This window comes from Drosophila willistoni (assembly GCF_018902025.1).
Source record: "Drosophila willistoni isolate 14030-0811.24 chromosome XR unlocalized genomic scaffold, UCI_dwil_1.1 Seg143, whole genome shotgun sequence".
Taxonomy (NCBI): Eukaryota; Metazoa; Arthropoda; class Insecta; order Diptera; family Drosophilidae; genus Drosophila; species Drosophila willistoni.
Genome location: NW_025814056.1, coordinates 3,758,294 through 3,776,084, shown reverse-complemented (window position 1 = coordinate 3,776,084; position 17,791 = coordinate 3,758,294). Strand labels below are relative to the sequence as shown.

The 17,791-nt window shown below is 34.1% G+C and overlaps 1 protein-coding gene across 1 annotated transcript; it reads left to right on the top strand.

Moving 5' to 3' along the window:
• Positions 1–7,646: 7,646 nt before the first annotated feature.
• On the top strand, positions 7,647–8,688 carry LOC124460650 (odorant receptor 42b-like). The gene is made up of 4 exons (XM_047011906.1): positions 7,647–8,149; positions 8,189–8,298; positions 8,404–8,546; positions 8,614–8,688. The coding sequence occupies exons 1-4, from the start codon at positions 7,854–7,856 to the stop codon at positions 8,686–8,688; spliced, it is 624 nt and encodes a 207-aa protein (XP_046867862.1). The 5' UTR covers positions 7,647–7,853.
• Positions 8,689–17,791: the final 9,103 nt, after the last annotated feature.

Below are 17,791 nucleotides of genomic sequence, written 5' to 3'. Positions count from 1 at the left end.
TAACTCAGTTGATTTTGTATTTCTTGTGCAAAATTTTGAATAATAAAAATTCTTGCATTTTTTAAAATTTTAGTTTAGTTTTTTTCTTGTTTGTTGTTGTATATTTTTTGTTGAATTTTGTTTGCTTTCTCACTCAAAAAAAAGTTTTATATTTTCTTTATGCATTTCTGTATTTTGCTTGTTTAGTTTTTATTTTTTTTATTTTTTATTTTTTGTTTTGTTTTTGTTTTAGTAACAGTTTTCGTAGTTTATTAGATTTGTGAAATTTTTTTCGCATTTTTCATTAAGATTTCGTTGGATGTTGCGTATTGAAACTTATTTAAAAACACAAACAATATTTTGTTGTAATCGGCGATTGTTGTTGTTGGTGTTATTGGTTGTTGGTGTTGTTGTCGATTCTTGTTGTTGTTGGTTGTCGTTGAAGCACTTAAAACGTGTCACTTACTCCGTTTATTAAATTATTTATGTGTATATTTTTTTTTAAACCAAAAAAAAAATTTTTTTTTCAAATTGACTGACTACTACGTTCTTCCAAACCGAAAAAAAAACCATTGGGAAAATAACAACGGGCCTTCTTCCGAAATGGGCGAAGAATTAGTTGCAATTGAATGTGTGGAGTAGTGGAGTAGTAAGTAGAGTGAGGAGAAAACACGTCTTACTGGCTTCGCGGCTAAAAAAGAACTGTTCGCAGCTCGAAGCGGTAGGCACCTCCTCCATCTCAACACACAGCACACAGAACGACGCTGCTGCCCGCTGCCTGCTGCTGCTGTCAGTGGCAGCAACACTAGCACCAGTACCAGCAACGGCAGGCATCAGCAGCGGTTGCGGCGGCAGCGGCAGCGGCGACAGAGACGGCAACGTCGAAGCGAGTAGGCGCAAAACGAGTCGAGTCGGTGCATGTGTGTATTTGTATCTGTATCTGGCCATTGTACAACACAAAAAAATATAATGGAAAACGGAGGAAAAAAAAACGCCGCAGAAATATAAAAAATAAAGAGACCTACCAAAGAGAGAATGAGAATGAGAGAATGTGTTTTTCTCAGTTTTCATTTACATCTACAAGCATCGGTGTGTGTGTGTGTGCAAGTGCAAATGTATGTGTGCCTGGGCACAAAGATCTTGTTGAGCAGGTATCAGCAAAGTAACCACAACAGTAGGGGGGAGGGTGTGGGTAGAGACAACAACTGCAGCTAACTGGGCACAGTGGTACAAACAACATCACGATCATAGGATATTCAACATAAAGGATCTACTCACATAAATATACAAAGGTGTCTTATGCTTTTGAAATATACATACATACATATGTCATAAAAATTTCCCAATGATCGATATGTGTATGTATATGTATACATACATACATACATACATATATTACAATTAAAGGATCACTAATGAATACTAATAATAATTTAAGCACATTGGAAAATTTGTCAATAATATCGTAAAATATATGATTATATTCTTATGTGTATTATTGAATCATTTGGTTCTGATTTGTTTAAATTATTATAAGAACTATGTTTGATTTTTTTTTATAAAATTAAATGGTTCCTGTTCCGTATTTGTTATAATATTGTATGGTTGGCTTCTGATTTTTCTTTTATTATTGTATATCTTATATAAATCTATGATATGACAATATTGAAAGTTTTGTTCGCCTTCTAGTATAACTGAAAATCAAGTATACTGCCTGTGAGCCAAAGGACATACATTTTTGATAACTTAACATTTATGGGTTTGACACAATTGTTATTACCTAAATTTATACATAAAACATACGATATTTCAATTAAAAATGCTGTGTGTAATTGTGTACCACTGTGCCAAGCGCAACGAACGCTAAAGCAAAACAAAAAACGCAAATGCATACAGAGCGTCGACGTCTTCTTTGTTGTTGGTTTTTTCTTTTCTCGATTTTGTTGTTGTTGTTGTTGTTACTTTATTTCGTTCTTGTTGTTGTTGCTTGCTTTGGAGAAAGAGAAGAGAGCGCAAACGAAACATAGGCTTGTTTCTCTTTAATAGTAGTAGAATGGGGGAGAATACGTTTTTTTTAGGCGCCAAAAAGCGTAGTAGACAACACAAAATAGGAGTAGATTTTGAAATTGGTAGTAAATGAGAAAATTTAATAAATGATAATGGTACATACATACATATGTATGTACACATACATATATCAAAGCGAATATTGCTTATATTACATTAATACTACATACATATAACCAAAAATCGACTAAATCATTAACAATTATTATTATTGTTAATAAATTTACACAAAATTATAAGTTCAGCAAAAGTTTTTAAGCTTAAGTCGTAAGATTATATTAGGTTTTGTAAAACATTCTAAAACTGATTAATAATTTGTTTTAGGGCAATTTTTTTATTTTATTTTCTTGATTTTTATCCACTTGTTTGGCAATTTCACCATATTCCAAAATTCTCTGTTCATATTGCAAACCAGTTTCACATGCCTTTACTGCTCCCCTCCTGCGCCATCTCTTTCTCTCTCCTCTCTCACTCTCTCTCTCCCTCTCTTTGACTGTAAACTGGCTCACTTGAATCAATTTTATGTTCATAAAAGAAATAATTAGTAGGACTTGAGTAGTATGAAAAATAAAAAGGGGAAATAGGACTATATCAAAATTATTTATCTCTTAGCCTCAACTCAACTGAGGTGCAGTTAAAGAAGGTCAAACACATACAAATAAAGCACTTGTATAAAATCCCTTACCAAACTCACAGATACGAGTAATTATGTTGCAAGGATTGCCCAAGATGATGAAATTCAAAAAAACATGTGAACATGAATAAGCATGCAACAAGAACCAAGAAAAAACTCTGAGAGAAAGAGTCATAGATTGAAACCGTCCTCCTTTTACCCTTTTTAGACAGAATAATGTTAAAATCTTTTAAATTGTACCTAAAAATTTGGCTATTTTGAATTAATAATTTATAATTCAGTATATGCAACTTTATGTTAAGTCTCTCTATACGTATCCTACATATCCTTGATTAATTTAGATACCATAAAATGCCAAAATGTACATATATACCCTTTGATTTGGTTAGGGTAGGCATAATATAAATGAAGTAAAACTGAAAAAAGGGGCTCGATTTTTGTTTGCCTCTTTTATCAGACTCTTCTGCTGCTGTTGGCCCTTTTTATTTTGTGGGGATTCCAATTACTTTTGCGGGGAACGTAGCTGACTAAAAAAGTGTTACGGGGGAGAATGATTCCACATATGTATGTTTGTATGTATACTCCTTCTTTTTTTGTGAATTTTTTTTTTTTTTGCATTTTGAAACCGATTAGGCGTAATATGAGAGGCACAAGAGTCGTCATCAAATTGAGTGCCATTGGATTTTGTTTGTTGTAATTTTAGCACAATCAGCATAATGTTTGTGACCATTTTTCATGTGATGAAATTAAAATTATCTAAAAAGAATTTATTAAAGCTCGTAAACCATAAAAAAAAAATAATGAAGAATAACAACAACTTCACTTTTTGCAAAAAAAAAAAAGAAAACAAAACCCATAAAAACAAATCGAGTTGAAAAGCAAAATTAAACGACTTCCCTGTTGACATTTCTGGGTCACCGACCCAAAGAGTGTTAAACGGGTCTGAGGCTCAGAGGCCTGACGCTGACTTTGTGGCCCGTTTACGGCTCCAACCCCAACCACAACCCCAAACCCAAACCCAACCCCAGTCCAGCCCAGCCAAGCCAAGTCCAAGTGGTCGTGCCATACCGTGTGCGTATATGGAAAAGGTATATTAAGATTTGTTATAAAATCAATTGAGATATGACATTATGACCTAGTCTCAAATGAAGTAAGTATATATTAAAGATTCCAAATTTTAGCAAAGGATGTTGGAGTCTTTTGTTTGGTGTCTTTAATATGTATGTATTTACATACATACATATGTACATTTTAAGAACTTATTTTTAAAGCCTTTAATCCAGAAAATGAATCCTGCAATGTGTACATACATATTCGTTGAGCAGAAATAGCTAATATATGTATGTATGTATTGTATATTTAAGTAGACATTGCTTATGTAGCATTAAGTTTTAACTTTTAGTATATTAGAAATCAAATGTACATATTAAAATTAGTTGAATAAATGGAAAACTAACACTTCAAAAATGTATTTCTGATCTTTTAAAAAATACTTTCAAGGATTTTTCGCCAATCAACCCACATTTTGAGTTCTATGAGATCTTACAGAAACGAAGAGAGATGAGAAAGATGGAGAAAATGGTTTAAATATTGAAGTAACACCTATTTAGAATCCTTTTGTTTGAAAGGAAAAGGAGAACGATAATTAAAAGCAAAATGCTTCATCTAAAATTTATACTTTGGCATAAATTTTAAACGGTATTTTTATAGTCGTATCGCTAAATTTTAAGTACGCATTCGTTATTGAATATGATTATGTGGCACGCTGCAAAAGCCAGCGTAAATTATTTATTACACAATTTCTGCAATAACAACAACAATAATGAAAACAAATAAATTTATTTCTGTGACGAAAAAAAGGAGGCAAAAATGGGGAAAAAAGAGATAAACTCGCCCGCTTTAATAATAAGACGAAGGCAAAAAAAAAAATAATAATAATAATTCATATTTACAATAAGTACCAACAGCAACAACAACAACTGCGTACAAGAGAGCAACCAATTAGGCGTAGCCATTGGCAGAGGCTAAACAACTGTAAATTGTGCGCCTGCGCAGCGCCAACAGCGACCGCAGCCAAGACAGCCCAGCAGCAAAAGCAGAAGCAGAAGCCGCAGTTGCAAGCTGAGCTCTTCTTCTTTTTCTTCTTTTACCCCTCTTCTTCTATTGGAGTGTTCTACACAAATTACCGTTAAATTAAGCGCTTGCCTGTCAGTCACTTAACCGAGAAACCGAGAGCAGAAACACACACACACACACATACAAACTCAAGTAGACATGTTTGTTGGGGGTGGAGCAAAGGGGAAAGTTCTAGTTTAAGATCTATCAGCCGATGAAAAGAGGCTTTAAACTCAGAAATAACAAAAAGAACCTTCTAATCGAGAATTGATAGTTTCAAATTGTTTTATAATGACATCGACAATCAATTCGATACAATATTTTAGAAATCAAAAAGTTGAACAACTTTGATAAAACAAACTAATGAAAGGCACCCAAATTGGTAAACAGCATGAAGGAACGTTTGGGGTCGAAGGAGGACCAACAAAATATTAGCGTGTTTCAGTTGCTTTGGATAAAACTGATTACGTTTCTTGTGCCAAAACTTTTTTGATGAAAATTTATGCCTATATTTACATTTTTGTATATTGCAAATTAACCAAAGCTGAAATTTAATTTTTTTTTTGTTCAAGATTAAATATAATATATGAGTTTAATAAATGTAATGTTTCATTTACTTCTAGCTGTGTTAACAAAAAAGTTACAGCTCTTAGAAGTTGGATTTTTCAAGTGTGCCAATATTTTTTGGACTCACTGTACATACATGGAGCATCGAGCGATGAAAATCAAACTACTAAATCTAAACGACAACGATCATTAAAAGGTACGATAAAGAAATTAGTAAAGGAACTATATTTTTATAAGGGAACGTTTTCATCCAAGGCATTATAAGTAATAGAAACAGTTTAGAAGCAATCGTTTGCTAACGAAGAAATTTGTTTTAAGCTACGAAAAAAGTTTTTTTTTTTGACAACCTACTTTCCTTTTGTGTGAGGTTAAGGGTATGGTGTCGTCTTAGGCGCCTTGTCGAGATGGTGTTGTCCAGCAAATTGATGGCCAGGGGCTGGTGTGCCTATCTAGATAAGTCTGGCGATTTCTGCCTTCACCCATGCGATTCCCAACGTCCTGTGGATCTACGCGTTTGTTGTAGAAGACGTAATTCTCAGTATTTTGTTCTGAAACCGCTGAATAATTTTCATGCAAGACATACTACTGGCAGTGCCCCAGGTCAGCACTCCATAGGTCCATACTGGCTTTAGGATCGATTTGCGTCCCACCAGCCAAAAGTACTTTTTCAGTCCATATTAGTGTTGGTTAAATATTGCTCATTTTGTTATCTTGTTATTTTTCATTTTCGTTCACTTCATTCAGCTATCTACTCAGTTGCTCAGCATAAGCATTGTAAATTCTTTTAACAATTACACCTTACAAATTAGCAAAAATGATCACGTGAACAGCTATTTCCGATAACGTGGACCAGTGTAGGCTTGCTTATGAGTGAGTGTTAAAATTAAGAGCAAGTGAGCAATAAGGATCAAGTGAAGAAAATAGAAAACGACAACGAGACCAAAAAAGAACACTTGGAAGAGAACACGTTCCCACACTAGTTCAACACATGATCCAACAACAACAATAAATCGTTACAATTTTAGTGATGGCAAGAAAAAAGATTAATCGATTATTGAGTTGCAAAATTAATCGTATGTGTATGAAACCACCGTGCGATTCGCAGGACCCGAAATAGGGCAACCTCTTGGATTTTGCCATGTCTTTTTGAAAAAAACTATCACAGTGTTATTAATCACGGTTAAGCAAAGAAAACTGGAAATGATTTTTTAAAATTTTTTTTGGTTCGTTTTGAAATATTTATCCATAAAGCATACATATATATAAGTTTAGTGGCAAAACATGATGTCGTTTTAACTCCAAGATATAAACATATGTACATACATATATAAAAAGGTTGAGCTCTTCCTAATTGGGCTCTACTTGGCTCTTATTTGTTTTTAGCTTGAGCAAAATAATCGACTATTGGTTATGAGATGAATAATAGTGTCATCACAACTTACAATCAGGATAATCATTATTATTTAATTAATTGACATTCTGATATATTTCTCACCGGACCTCTCAGCAAATCCCGAGCACTACACATACTTATTTGTATGTCTAGGCAGAATATTTGTGACCTTAAGACCTTTAAGACTGTACTCCTTGTACCGTGCATTAATAAGGTGACCGGGTATATTAAATTTTTCAAAATGAATTATAAATGAACTTGATCATCGTTCATTCTACACTAACCAAATTTGATGGCTCTAGGTCATTAAGTGTCCGAGATCTCGGCGTTCATACGGACGGACAAGTCTGTCTTTAAAATACATTTTATCGGCTTTAATATACCGTTTCTTCCTATGGTTGAATGGTACAAAAATCGTTTATTGCATCAAATATTCTGTTTAATTGTGGGTAAACTTCTACAGTCAGCACAAGTGTTGCTAATTGATTAGCAAGTTGCGTAAACTTTGCGATAGTAAATGTTATAAATACTAGAGGATTCTAATGATTTTTCACAGTTACATAAGAAAATCAAAAGGAAGTTAAACAATAGAAAATTAAAGGTGAAACAACAACAATGATATTTGAGCTATTGAGGAACCCTGGACCGCAAGATATGAAATCATCTACAGATGCCTTTACCTATTTCGAGTATGGAATGACTGCGGTTGGTTGGTTGCCGCCATCGAAAGGACGAAAGTTGTACTTGATGTTTAGAGGACTGGTAATAATTTGGTGTATTGTATATTTGCCTTTTGGAATGATAATGGGTTGTGTCAAGGACATCAAAGATTATAAGCCTGGCGAGTATTTAACATTGCTAGAAACTGTATTGAATGATGCAGGATGTTCTTTAAAAATTCTGGCACTGTACCTATATCTACCTAAATACGAAAAAACCAAGAACCTTCTGGAGCGTTTGGATGAATTCTGTGTGAATAAAGCGGATCGTCATACGATTCGTTATTGGGTTACACGATGCAATGTAATCTTTATAATATATTCGTTTCTCTATTACGGCTATTTTGTATTATCGTTTCTGAACGGCGCCCTTCATAAAATGCCACCATGGCGACTTTATAATCCATTTATCGATTGGCGATCGAGCACAACGAATCTATGGATTGTCTCCAGTATAGAAATTATCATTCTATCATTTGCAATTGTACAACAGCTGCTCATGGATGTTTTTAATGTCATTTATTGCTTATTGTTGAGAGTTCACTTGAAAAATCTCCGAAAAAGGGTTCAACAACTCCGGACAAATCCCGAAGAGACAGAGCAGGAAAGCTATGATGAACTAACTAAATGCATAACGCAGCATAAACTTATTTTGGAGTATGTATTAAATGGGACTTGAAATGATAAAGTTTCACATTTGTTCTCTTTGTTTAGATACGCCGACGTAGTGCGATTACTATTTTCATTTAATACTTTTGTTCAATTTATACTGATTGGCGCTATTTTGGGCTGTACTTTAGTCAATTTATTCTTTTTCGCTGACTGTTGGATTGGATTGTTATGTGTTGTATATATATTTGGATTGATGTCTCAGACATTTCCATTTTGTTACGTTTGTGACCTAATTATAAACGATTGCGACCGATTAGCTTTGGCTTTATTTCATTCAAATTGGATTGGATCAAGTCGTCGCTATAAATCGACTCTCATTCAGTTCATTCATAATGCTCAGCAACCGATTACTTTTACCGCTGGATCGATATTTCCCATTTGCATGCAAACCAATATCAAGGTAATTAAATTTTAGAAATCATTTGTTCTTGAACTAAATGTTTGGTTTCTTTTTCATTCTACCGAAGGTGGCTAAATTGGCATTTTCTGTGGTGACTTTTATTAAGCAAATGAACATTGTCGAAAAGTTGATGAAAAATTAAAAGTTAACCAGAATTCTCGAGGACATATAAAGCTGAAATATTTATTAATCACTTACAGAATCATTTATTCAAATGCTTAGAAACTTCATTACACATTTAATTTTGTAGTTGATTTAAAATTTACTGTTTTTTTGTTGTAGGTACAACATTTCAAAAAACCACAACAATTTATACACAAACACAAAATAAAACACAGAGAAATAAAGAAAAAGCCCTTTAAATGAAATTAAAATTCCCCAAAAAAAAAGAACCATAACCCAGATGAATCTTATTTTAAATGCAACTGGTAAACTGCGTATCTTGAAAATGAATATAATCTGAATTGAACAGTAATTGCAAATTACGCCCAATTTATAAGTTAGCTAAGGCTAAGAGAAATATTTATTTTATATTTATATTTAAAGATGAGGATTACGGTTATGAGATAGTTATAGTTATATACAATATACATATATCGGCGAGTTGAGGATTTCAGGGATTCCTGAATCGTTGTTTTCATTATTGGCTTCCATTTTTGTCACTAGGTTGGTGCAGCAAGTCTCGTCGTGCGTTCAGGTTGAATTCCAGAAGGAATTAAGAATGAATTCTCTCAACCGCACACTGAGCCACACTCGATGGCAGCCCATACTGTCGCACATATCTAGTGTTAAACAGTTATACATCAGTCATGTTATTCATTACTCAACACTGATCAATTCGCCTTAAAAGTATTAGAAATGCCTAATTTAATCTCCGACACATATTTAAATGATAAGACGTTGGAGTTCTTAAGGGGTTCAAAAGGGTAAGTGGATAGGTGCTTTTTCCTTATGGTATTGTTTTTGGGACATCTTAATTTTTACATTACTAGCAGAGTTGAATGCTTTCCCTTAAATTGCGATTGCAATTTGTTATCATTACTAGATCTTCTAAACAAAAATTAGTCTTTTTGGATGTTTAAGGCTTGCACGACACCCTTTTGTCTTGAAAGCCTTAAAAGGATAAGAGGCATAAGGCTCCCCTTCTCCCTTAAGTGTTGTCCATTCAGCATCCTTTTGGAGGGAGGGAAAGTGGCAACTTTCCTTCTTTCAACTACTTTAGGCAGTGGTCTAACCCTTTCACGCTATTTACCCTACAGAAATTACCTCAATTGAATTCCGAGAAAGAAAAAAATATAGAAGGAGGAGAAGAGAATTGTCGTCCCACTTTGCCTTTGACCTAACCAACTCATCTTCTCCATCTACGGCAACAAGATTCATCATTCCATAGGATGATGATACAGGCAACCTGCCAAAGTTAAGGCAAAATGTAAATAAAATTGCCACATTTATACTCAAAGAACATGCACAACAAACTCAACAACAACAACAACAACAACAAGAAGCAGGCAAAAAAAGAAGTGAAGAAATTTTGTTTCGCTGCCCGCGGCAAGTTCCTCTGCGCCACTTTGACACCTAAAGTGTGCGCACATACGCCACCATCAGCCGCTCCTACCCTATTCTACCTACCCTCCATACCATTCTATGGCACCTTACCCTTTGCCACCCATCCCTTGAGAGAAGAGAGAGAAAATGCCCTGCCCTTGACTTGCCTGGCAACACTTTTTCCACAAGCCAAGCTCCAACACGATGATGCTGCTGAGAAGGAAGAGGGGGCAGAAGAGGTTGGATGGAGGCGAATGCCAGATAGGAACGAGGATGTTGGCAATATGTATAGGGGTAGAGGATGTGTGGGGGAGTAGAATTCGAATGATGGGGCGCCCTCTTCGTTTATTTTAATTTTTTGTTCGCCTGCGCTTTCGTTTTTATGCTTTTCCCCCCATTTCTGTATAGCAGTGTTTTTTTTTTGTGTTCCTCTGTTTTTGTTTTTTGTTTCACTCGGCAACATTTGCTGCCACATTTGCCACAGCCGGTGCCCTATCTCTCTCTCTCTCTCTCTCTCTCTTGGTCTCTCTTTCTCCACTTCTCTCAATGTATGTGTGTGTATGTATGTGTATCTCGCTCTCTCGCTCTTTTGCTTGCTGCCTGCTCAATAGGTCTTGCACTTGATAGGTCAGTGACCCAGTTGGATGCTCCGCTGCGATGATGATGATGATGTTGTGTTAGGGCAGTGCCCAAACCGAGGGTTGACAGAAGCTTTCGTCGTTGCATTAATTGAATATGCTTTTTTCTCTCTCTCTCTCTCTATCTCTCGCTCTCTCTTTTAGTTTTTCCCTTTGCTGTAATTGTTTTGGCTTCAAATCAAAGTCAAAAGGTGTGCGCCTACCCACACACACACGAACACACACACACACACACACACACACACACACTTACACAGCTGCAAACAGACTGCGGTTATCCCTGTAAAACTGCAACCTCCCCCCCAAAAAAACTTCTTGCTCCCCCGCATAACCCTAAACACATATACATACATACGTACATACAATATATGCAGCATCAAGTTCCACACATAAACATCATTAACATCATCATCATCATCATTATGATGGTCTTGTGCCTTTTCCTTAGTTTTCTTTTCTGTATTGTATTTTTTCTCTGATTTCCACAAAGTCAACGTTCTTGGCGTTTTCGCAGCTGCATTCGGATTGCGGCACATGTGACGCTTTGGTCGCGTGCTGCTATTACTGCTTCTGCTGCTTGCCACTGCCACTGCCACTGCCTTTGCTTTGCCTTTTCCTTTCCCTGATGTTTGGCCCTTGCCTTAACCCACCGACCTAAGCATGGCCCCCTCTCTCAAATAAAGAACTAGGCAACTCTTCCCGCTCGCTTCATTTGACTTGCAGTTGAAGCAGCAATTGCCATGATGGAAGGGCGGCTGCTGCTGCCGCTGCTGTTGCTGCATCTTTTCTTATCAAGAGCAGGTCATCAAAATATGGGGGAAAAATGAACGAATGATATATGTACATATGTATGGTAGGCGGTTAAGAAGTGTAACTTCTTTTAGTTTTTACATTTGTACAGAAGATGCTCGATCGATGCTTTTGATATCAATTTAAAGATGATGGAAAAAATATAAGCACTTATGTATAAAATGGAACCAGTTGTGACCTAATTAACAGATATAATTTACGATTTACCTATGCAAACAATAAGTTCTCATCCCTCTACAATGTTTATACATATAAGATACAGTATAAGATAGGCAAAAAATATTCCAAATTAAAGAAGAAGAAAGTGAACACCAACCAAAAAGAACTCGTTTCTAATTTGCCTTGTTTCTAAATATATTTTTCGTTTTAAATTAATTTTACAATTATTATTCTTACAAAAAATAATTATAAATTAAAAATATTTTTAAAACAACTCTAAAAAGGGCTTAGTGTAATGAAAACTGGAGCTGAACATGGTATTTTGGGTTATTTAAAATTCATAAAATGAATTTATTTAAGCATTAACAATATTTCCATAATAAATAATGATATATACATAAGTCATATTTAGCTCGTATGACAAACTAAAACTCGTAAAAAAACGAGCTAACTTTAAAAACCCGAAATAGGTGTACTTTTAGAAAAAAATGTCCGATACCATTTGATTTCAACAACCTACAATTTGTTGCAATAAAATTTTCTAAAGGGCTAGCGACTTTTTAGGAAAATCCTTTATAAAGTGCACTATTGTACATAAGCATATAAAGTAGAAATTTCACGAGAAATATTTGAGAAACAAAATTGAATTACGCTTGTCCATATATATTCGCATAGGAAATTCCAATCGAATAAATAAAAGTCAAAATGGACGATTTATACCATTAGGGATAATACAATATCAATAAGTAATCCATAATAAAGAAAAAAAAAAACTATAAAAACTGCCAGGTATACGTTTTGGTCGTGTCTTGCACGAAGTATTATAGTTTTTCAATATCGGGAAAGTCTGGACCTCCTGAATTCGTTACTAGTTACAAGTTTTTCTTTTCTAAGTTTTTTGAAACAAAAAGAAAAAACATACATATACAATAATTTTCCATTTAAGTTATGGGAATTAATTGGAAATAAAGGGAATGGTAAACCTTAAGGAAGTTTTATGCCCTCTATATGGACCACAATTTGCAAGAACCTATATCCCTTATCTCTTATCGATTGGAATTGTCGTTTTTATCTAGTCTAGTCTTAATAAATTTACAATTCAATCTTTCTCAATATAAACTGGATTAAAAAAAAAAGAATATTTTTGTTTTTTATATATATATTTCAGATTGATTAAGAGATTAAACACATTACCAGATAAAATCTTAAGAAGGTCAGTATAAGAATTTTTAAGGCGGCAAAACGTTTAGGAAATCAATTTTTGTTCTTTAATTCTAATGTTATGCGACTGCAAAATAATTTTAGCGAACAGTTCCTTCAAGTATGTTAATTTAAAGTTGTGAGTTGGTCATTCTCTTAAGATGCTATGAAGAATTTGTTTTTTTCTCAGGAGTGTTTTAATGGTAGAACTAAAAATTCGAAGCGAAAGCAACAAAAAAGGAGACAAATCCAAATGAAAGGCCATGAATTGAGTGTCAAAGCATCGAAATGTACTAAGGCACTCGAATCATTAGAATTATTCGCATTGTCTCATTTTTATTGGGTCGTTTTAAAGCAGGGATAGGCACGCATACAATCAAAAATAAAACTTTGCATTTGTGTGTGTGACAACAAACACGAAGTTCGAAACGTTTTCTTGCTTTACACGAAAAAAACTGTTTAGCTAAAATAATCAGATTAAAATGTTTCGAAGAATTTTAAATGCATTAAATTACGTAATAAAGGTAATGTAAAATTAATATTTAATGCATTATAACCAGCTTTAAAGGAATTTAATGGGAAATAACGCATCTAATCCAAATTTTCAATAGAGAAAAAATAAATCTTTTCAGTTGTGAGCAAACATTCTTATACCCATGCAGAGGGTATTATAAAATTGGTCAGATGTTTGTAACGCACAGAAGGAGACGTTTCCGACCCCATAAAGTATATTTATTCTTGATCAGCATGAGAAGCTGAGTTGATATAGCCATGTCCGTCTGTGCGTTTGCGTTTTACTTAGCCGTCTTAGGAGCTATCGGGCTGAAATTTTTTTTCGCTGTTTTTTATTTCCCGGGAAAAATAAAGTATGAAAACCATCAGGATCGGACCACTATATCATATAGCTCTAGAAGAACTAGAAGAAACATTTTCATAAAAATTGGAGTATGCTATGAAATTTACATATGTGATAATATTGAATATAAAACCCCAGATCCCAAAATTTGAATGTGATCGGATAAATATAACAATATAACACAAGTTACAGTCAATATAATAATCGGCTCTGCTCCCAGCTCTGCCGGCATCGCTGCTTGCTGTCTACTACATCTTTCGTCATCAACAGAGTACATGCATACACACACAGACGCAACGCTACATAAACTGTATGTGTATGCGTGCATTGCTTTGCTTTGGGAATGAGGGAAGAAGAAGAACAAATTGTAAAATAGAGAGTAAAATTGTTTTGTTTTTATATTAATGAATTGAGTTGCAGAAAACAAACATGTAAAATTATTATTACCAAGGACTGCAAGGGTATATAAACTTCGGCATAGCCAATGTTAGCTTCTTTGATATTTTGAAGTGTACTTTTGACATGTGGCCTAATTTTTTTTTTTGATATCCTTTTTTTTCTGACAAGCACGAGTCGAATTGTTTCCGAAGTGTTGTTGCCGAACCTACACGAGCATTTACAGTGTATGCGAGGCGGCAGCGCTGCGGCAGAGCTAGGCCCTAGTACAGGGAATGGGCCGTGCCGACCACTGTTTTAAAGCAACAAAAACTAATTATTTTATCAAAAATGTAGGGAAAATAATAGCGAAATGAGGGCTATTAAAATTAAAATATGCTATACACCAAAAACTTTAGTGCGCAGTTTTGTATTTGACAATTTGGGACAAATCTTGTAAAATCTAATTTTCTAAATTAGACTCCTAGTTGCCACGAACTGAGAAAACATAAATAAGGCTATCTAATATATCATAAGAAATAATATTCTCTAATCCATCATATACACAATGGATCTACCTTTTAATATTACTTCACTAGTTGGAAAAAAAATTCTTCTCTATTTCTTTAGGGCGTTTGGTTTGAACCCAATAACAACAGTATTGTAGTCTGAGTAGGTTCCCACTGAGCCACTGACCACACTAGTTTTCTCGTAAAGTAATCACAGAAATGTACAATACAAATTCTAAATACTAAAATCAAAATTGGGATTCGAATGCATTCGAATCATAGCAACTCATTGTCTCACTTTCTAACTCATTCAATTCGTTTTGTTTCGTTTGAATGTTTGCGACTGATTTATACGTCGCACACTCATTTACTTGAAGTTGTCTTCCAAAGTCATTTAATTCATTCATTTGGTTTTGAATGTTGTTAACTCGAATTGATTTTGCTATCATTCATGCAGCTCTCAAATTTGTACCAAAAAAAAACAAAAAAAAAATTAAAATATTAGTTTCAAGTATGAAACTTGTGTTAATTATTTGATAAATATAAAATTTGGGACCTTTTGTTTTTGATTACTAGAAAGGGTATGTATATGAATAAGGAAAATGTAGAAACAGTTTTGTGGTTTTCTAAACTGATTAAAAGCCTTTAAACGCATAAAACTCGCTTTAATTGCTTTTGCATTCCCATTAAACAGATATATCGGGAATAATGCTTTGGGTAAGGAAAAAAGAAGTTGAGCTGCTGCTGCTCTCATCTCGAGAGCAAACAAGCAACTGAAGGAGCCTCGCACAAACTGCTAGCAAGTTAATTATTAGGTATGGGCCTTGGCTTACTTCGATGTCAATCACATTGAATTATCGATAAATTAAAGGAATAAACACGGGTGCGTGAGGAAATGATCGAATTGATGCATATGAATAATGTGCAGAGAATAACATATATTAATATGAATACATGACATACATATCGCCACGGAATACTATTTTTTCATCACTTGAAATAACATGCGGGAAAAAGATATAAATTATAACACAAATTAAATATGTACTAACGTAATACAATTTTTGGTAAGGATTTTGGAAGTCTTTACGACAAGGACAATGAAAAATGCTAATATTATTTTACTAGTTTAGCTATTTTTATTTATTTATGTTATTATTTTACTACTTTTAATACAATTATCTCACCAAATTTATTCATTGTCCAATTAAGGACAGATTTTTAATGCACCAAAAACAAGAAAATGCATATATGTATATAATTATAACTTAAAGTTTAATTTCAGTCCATTAAAAAAGATAGCAGCAATATAAAGAAAATACAGTGAAACTATTAAGGAAAAAACCTTTTGAATACAATTTGAAAAAAAGATCCATAAATTAACCATCACCTGGAGGCAATTCAGCATGTTGGGCGTCATTCTTTTCGGAGACAGAGTTTCAAAGAGATCCGTCTTTGGTCGTATTTATATACCTAGTATTTTGCTTTCCGTTTAGAAAATCATGTTAAAAATTTAAGAAAGATAATTAAAATAAACAAAAGTAATAAAAAGTTAGCATCGCCAAATACTACACAGAATTTATCCATGCTACCTTCTGGCATCTTTCTTTTCGGAGACGGAATTCCCAACGAAGTCAATATATGGTGACTGCCTTTTAATTTTATAGAATTATTAGGAAGTTTATATGAATAAGGAAAATGTGGAAATAGTTTTGTGGTTAGCATCGCCAAATACTACACAGAATTTACCCATGCTACCTTTTCGCCTCGTTCTTCTCGGAGACGGAATTTCTTTGGTTTTATTTTTTTTATTTTTAATATTTTATAATTGTAAAGCAGTCTATAAAAATAAGGAAAATAATGAAACTGTGAAAACAATTTTGTGGTTTTCCAAGCTGGTTAAAAACCTTTAAACGCATAAAACTCGCTTTAATTGCGTTTGCAATCTCATTAAACAGATATATTGGGAAAATAATGGGTAAGGAAAAAAAGAAGTTGAGCTGCTGTTGTTCTCATCTCGAGAGCTAACAAGCAACTGAAGCAGCCTCACACAAAATGTAAGCACGTTGACTATTATGTATGTGCCATGGCTTACTTTGATGTCAATCACATTGATTTATCGATAAATTAGGGTTGAAAACGATTACTTTCTAAATGTTAACTATTACTGCTCCAAATGTTGCTCCAAATAAGTGTTGGACAACTTACGTAAGTGAAAAAGAGGTAGAAAACCAGACCAGTGTTGATAATTGACATAACATCGAGCTCGGCTGCTGCAATAACATTTTAAAGCAACTAAATATATTTACCCTTAAAATTCTCAATCATTGAGACATTTTTATACCATACACCCATAGGGTGAAATGGTATATTAAAGTCGCCAAAATGTATGTAACAGGCAGAAGGAAGCTTATCCGACCCCACAAAGTATATATATTCTTGATCAGGATCAACAGCCGAGTCGATCAAGCCATGTCCGTCTGTCCGTATGAACACCTAGATCTCGGAGACTGTAAGAGCTAGAGCCACCAAATTTGGTATGTAGACTCGTGTAGTATGTAGAGTGTTCAAGTTTATTTTAAATTTTCGTCACACCCCTTTCCGCCCCCGCAATTTAAAAAAAGCGTTTATCGCAAAAACTATTCCAGCTAGAGACACCATATTTGGTATGTATATTCGCTTAGTAAATGCACACATTTTGTATGTATAAAGATTTTGCAAATTTGGCACACTTAAATTTGATACTAAAATCTAGCAAAATACCAAATTTGATCAAAATCGGACAAAAAATTGGTGGGGGCGCTAGGGTGCTCGTATGATTGAGTGAGCGAGATACTAACAAGATGTAAGATACGCTTGTCAAATGCATGTGAAAATGCATTTGTTTAATAAAGTTGAAATATTTGCTTTACTGATGTATGGTATACCTAAGTCGTCGAGACGACTTACTTCATTGTTCTTTAATTCTAATGTTATGCGACTGCAAAATAATTTTAGCGAACAGTTCTTATAATTATGTTAATTTAAAGTTGTGAGTTGGTCATTCTCTTAAGATGCTATGAAGAATTTGTTTTTTTCTCAGGAGTGTTTTAATGGTAGAACTAAAAATTCGAAGCGAAAGCAACAAAAAAGGAGACAAATCCAAATGAAAGG

What these genes read in the sequence shown, in the direction of transcription:
- LOC124460650 (XM_047011906.1), top strand. Translation starts at nt 7,854, where the DNA reads ATGCCACCATGGCGACTTTATAATCCATTTATCGATTGGCGATCGAGC. An exon ending in TTTATTCTTTTTCGCTGACT is followed by an intron (nt 8,299 to 8,403) that starts GTTGGATTGGAT and finishes GCGACCGATTAG; the next exon opens with CTTTGGCTTTATTTCATTCA. An exon ending in GCATGCAAACCAATATCAAG is followed by an intron (nt 8,547 to 8,613) that starts GTAATTAAATTT and finishes ATTCTACCGAAG; the next exon opens with GTGGCTAAATTGGCATTTTC.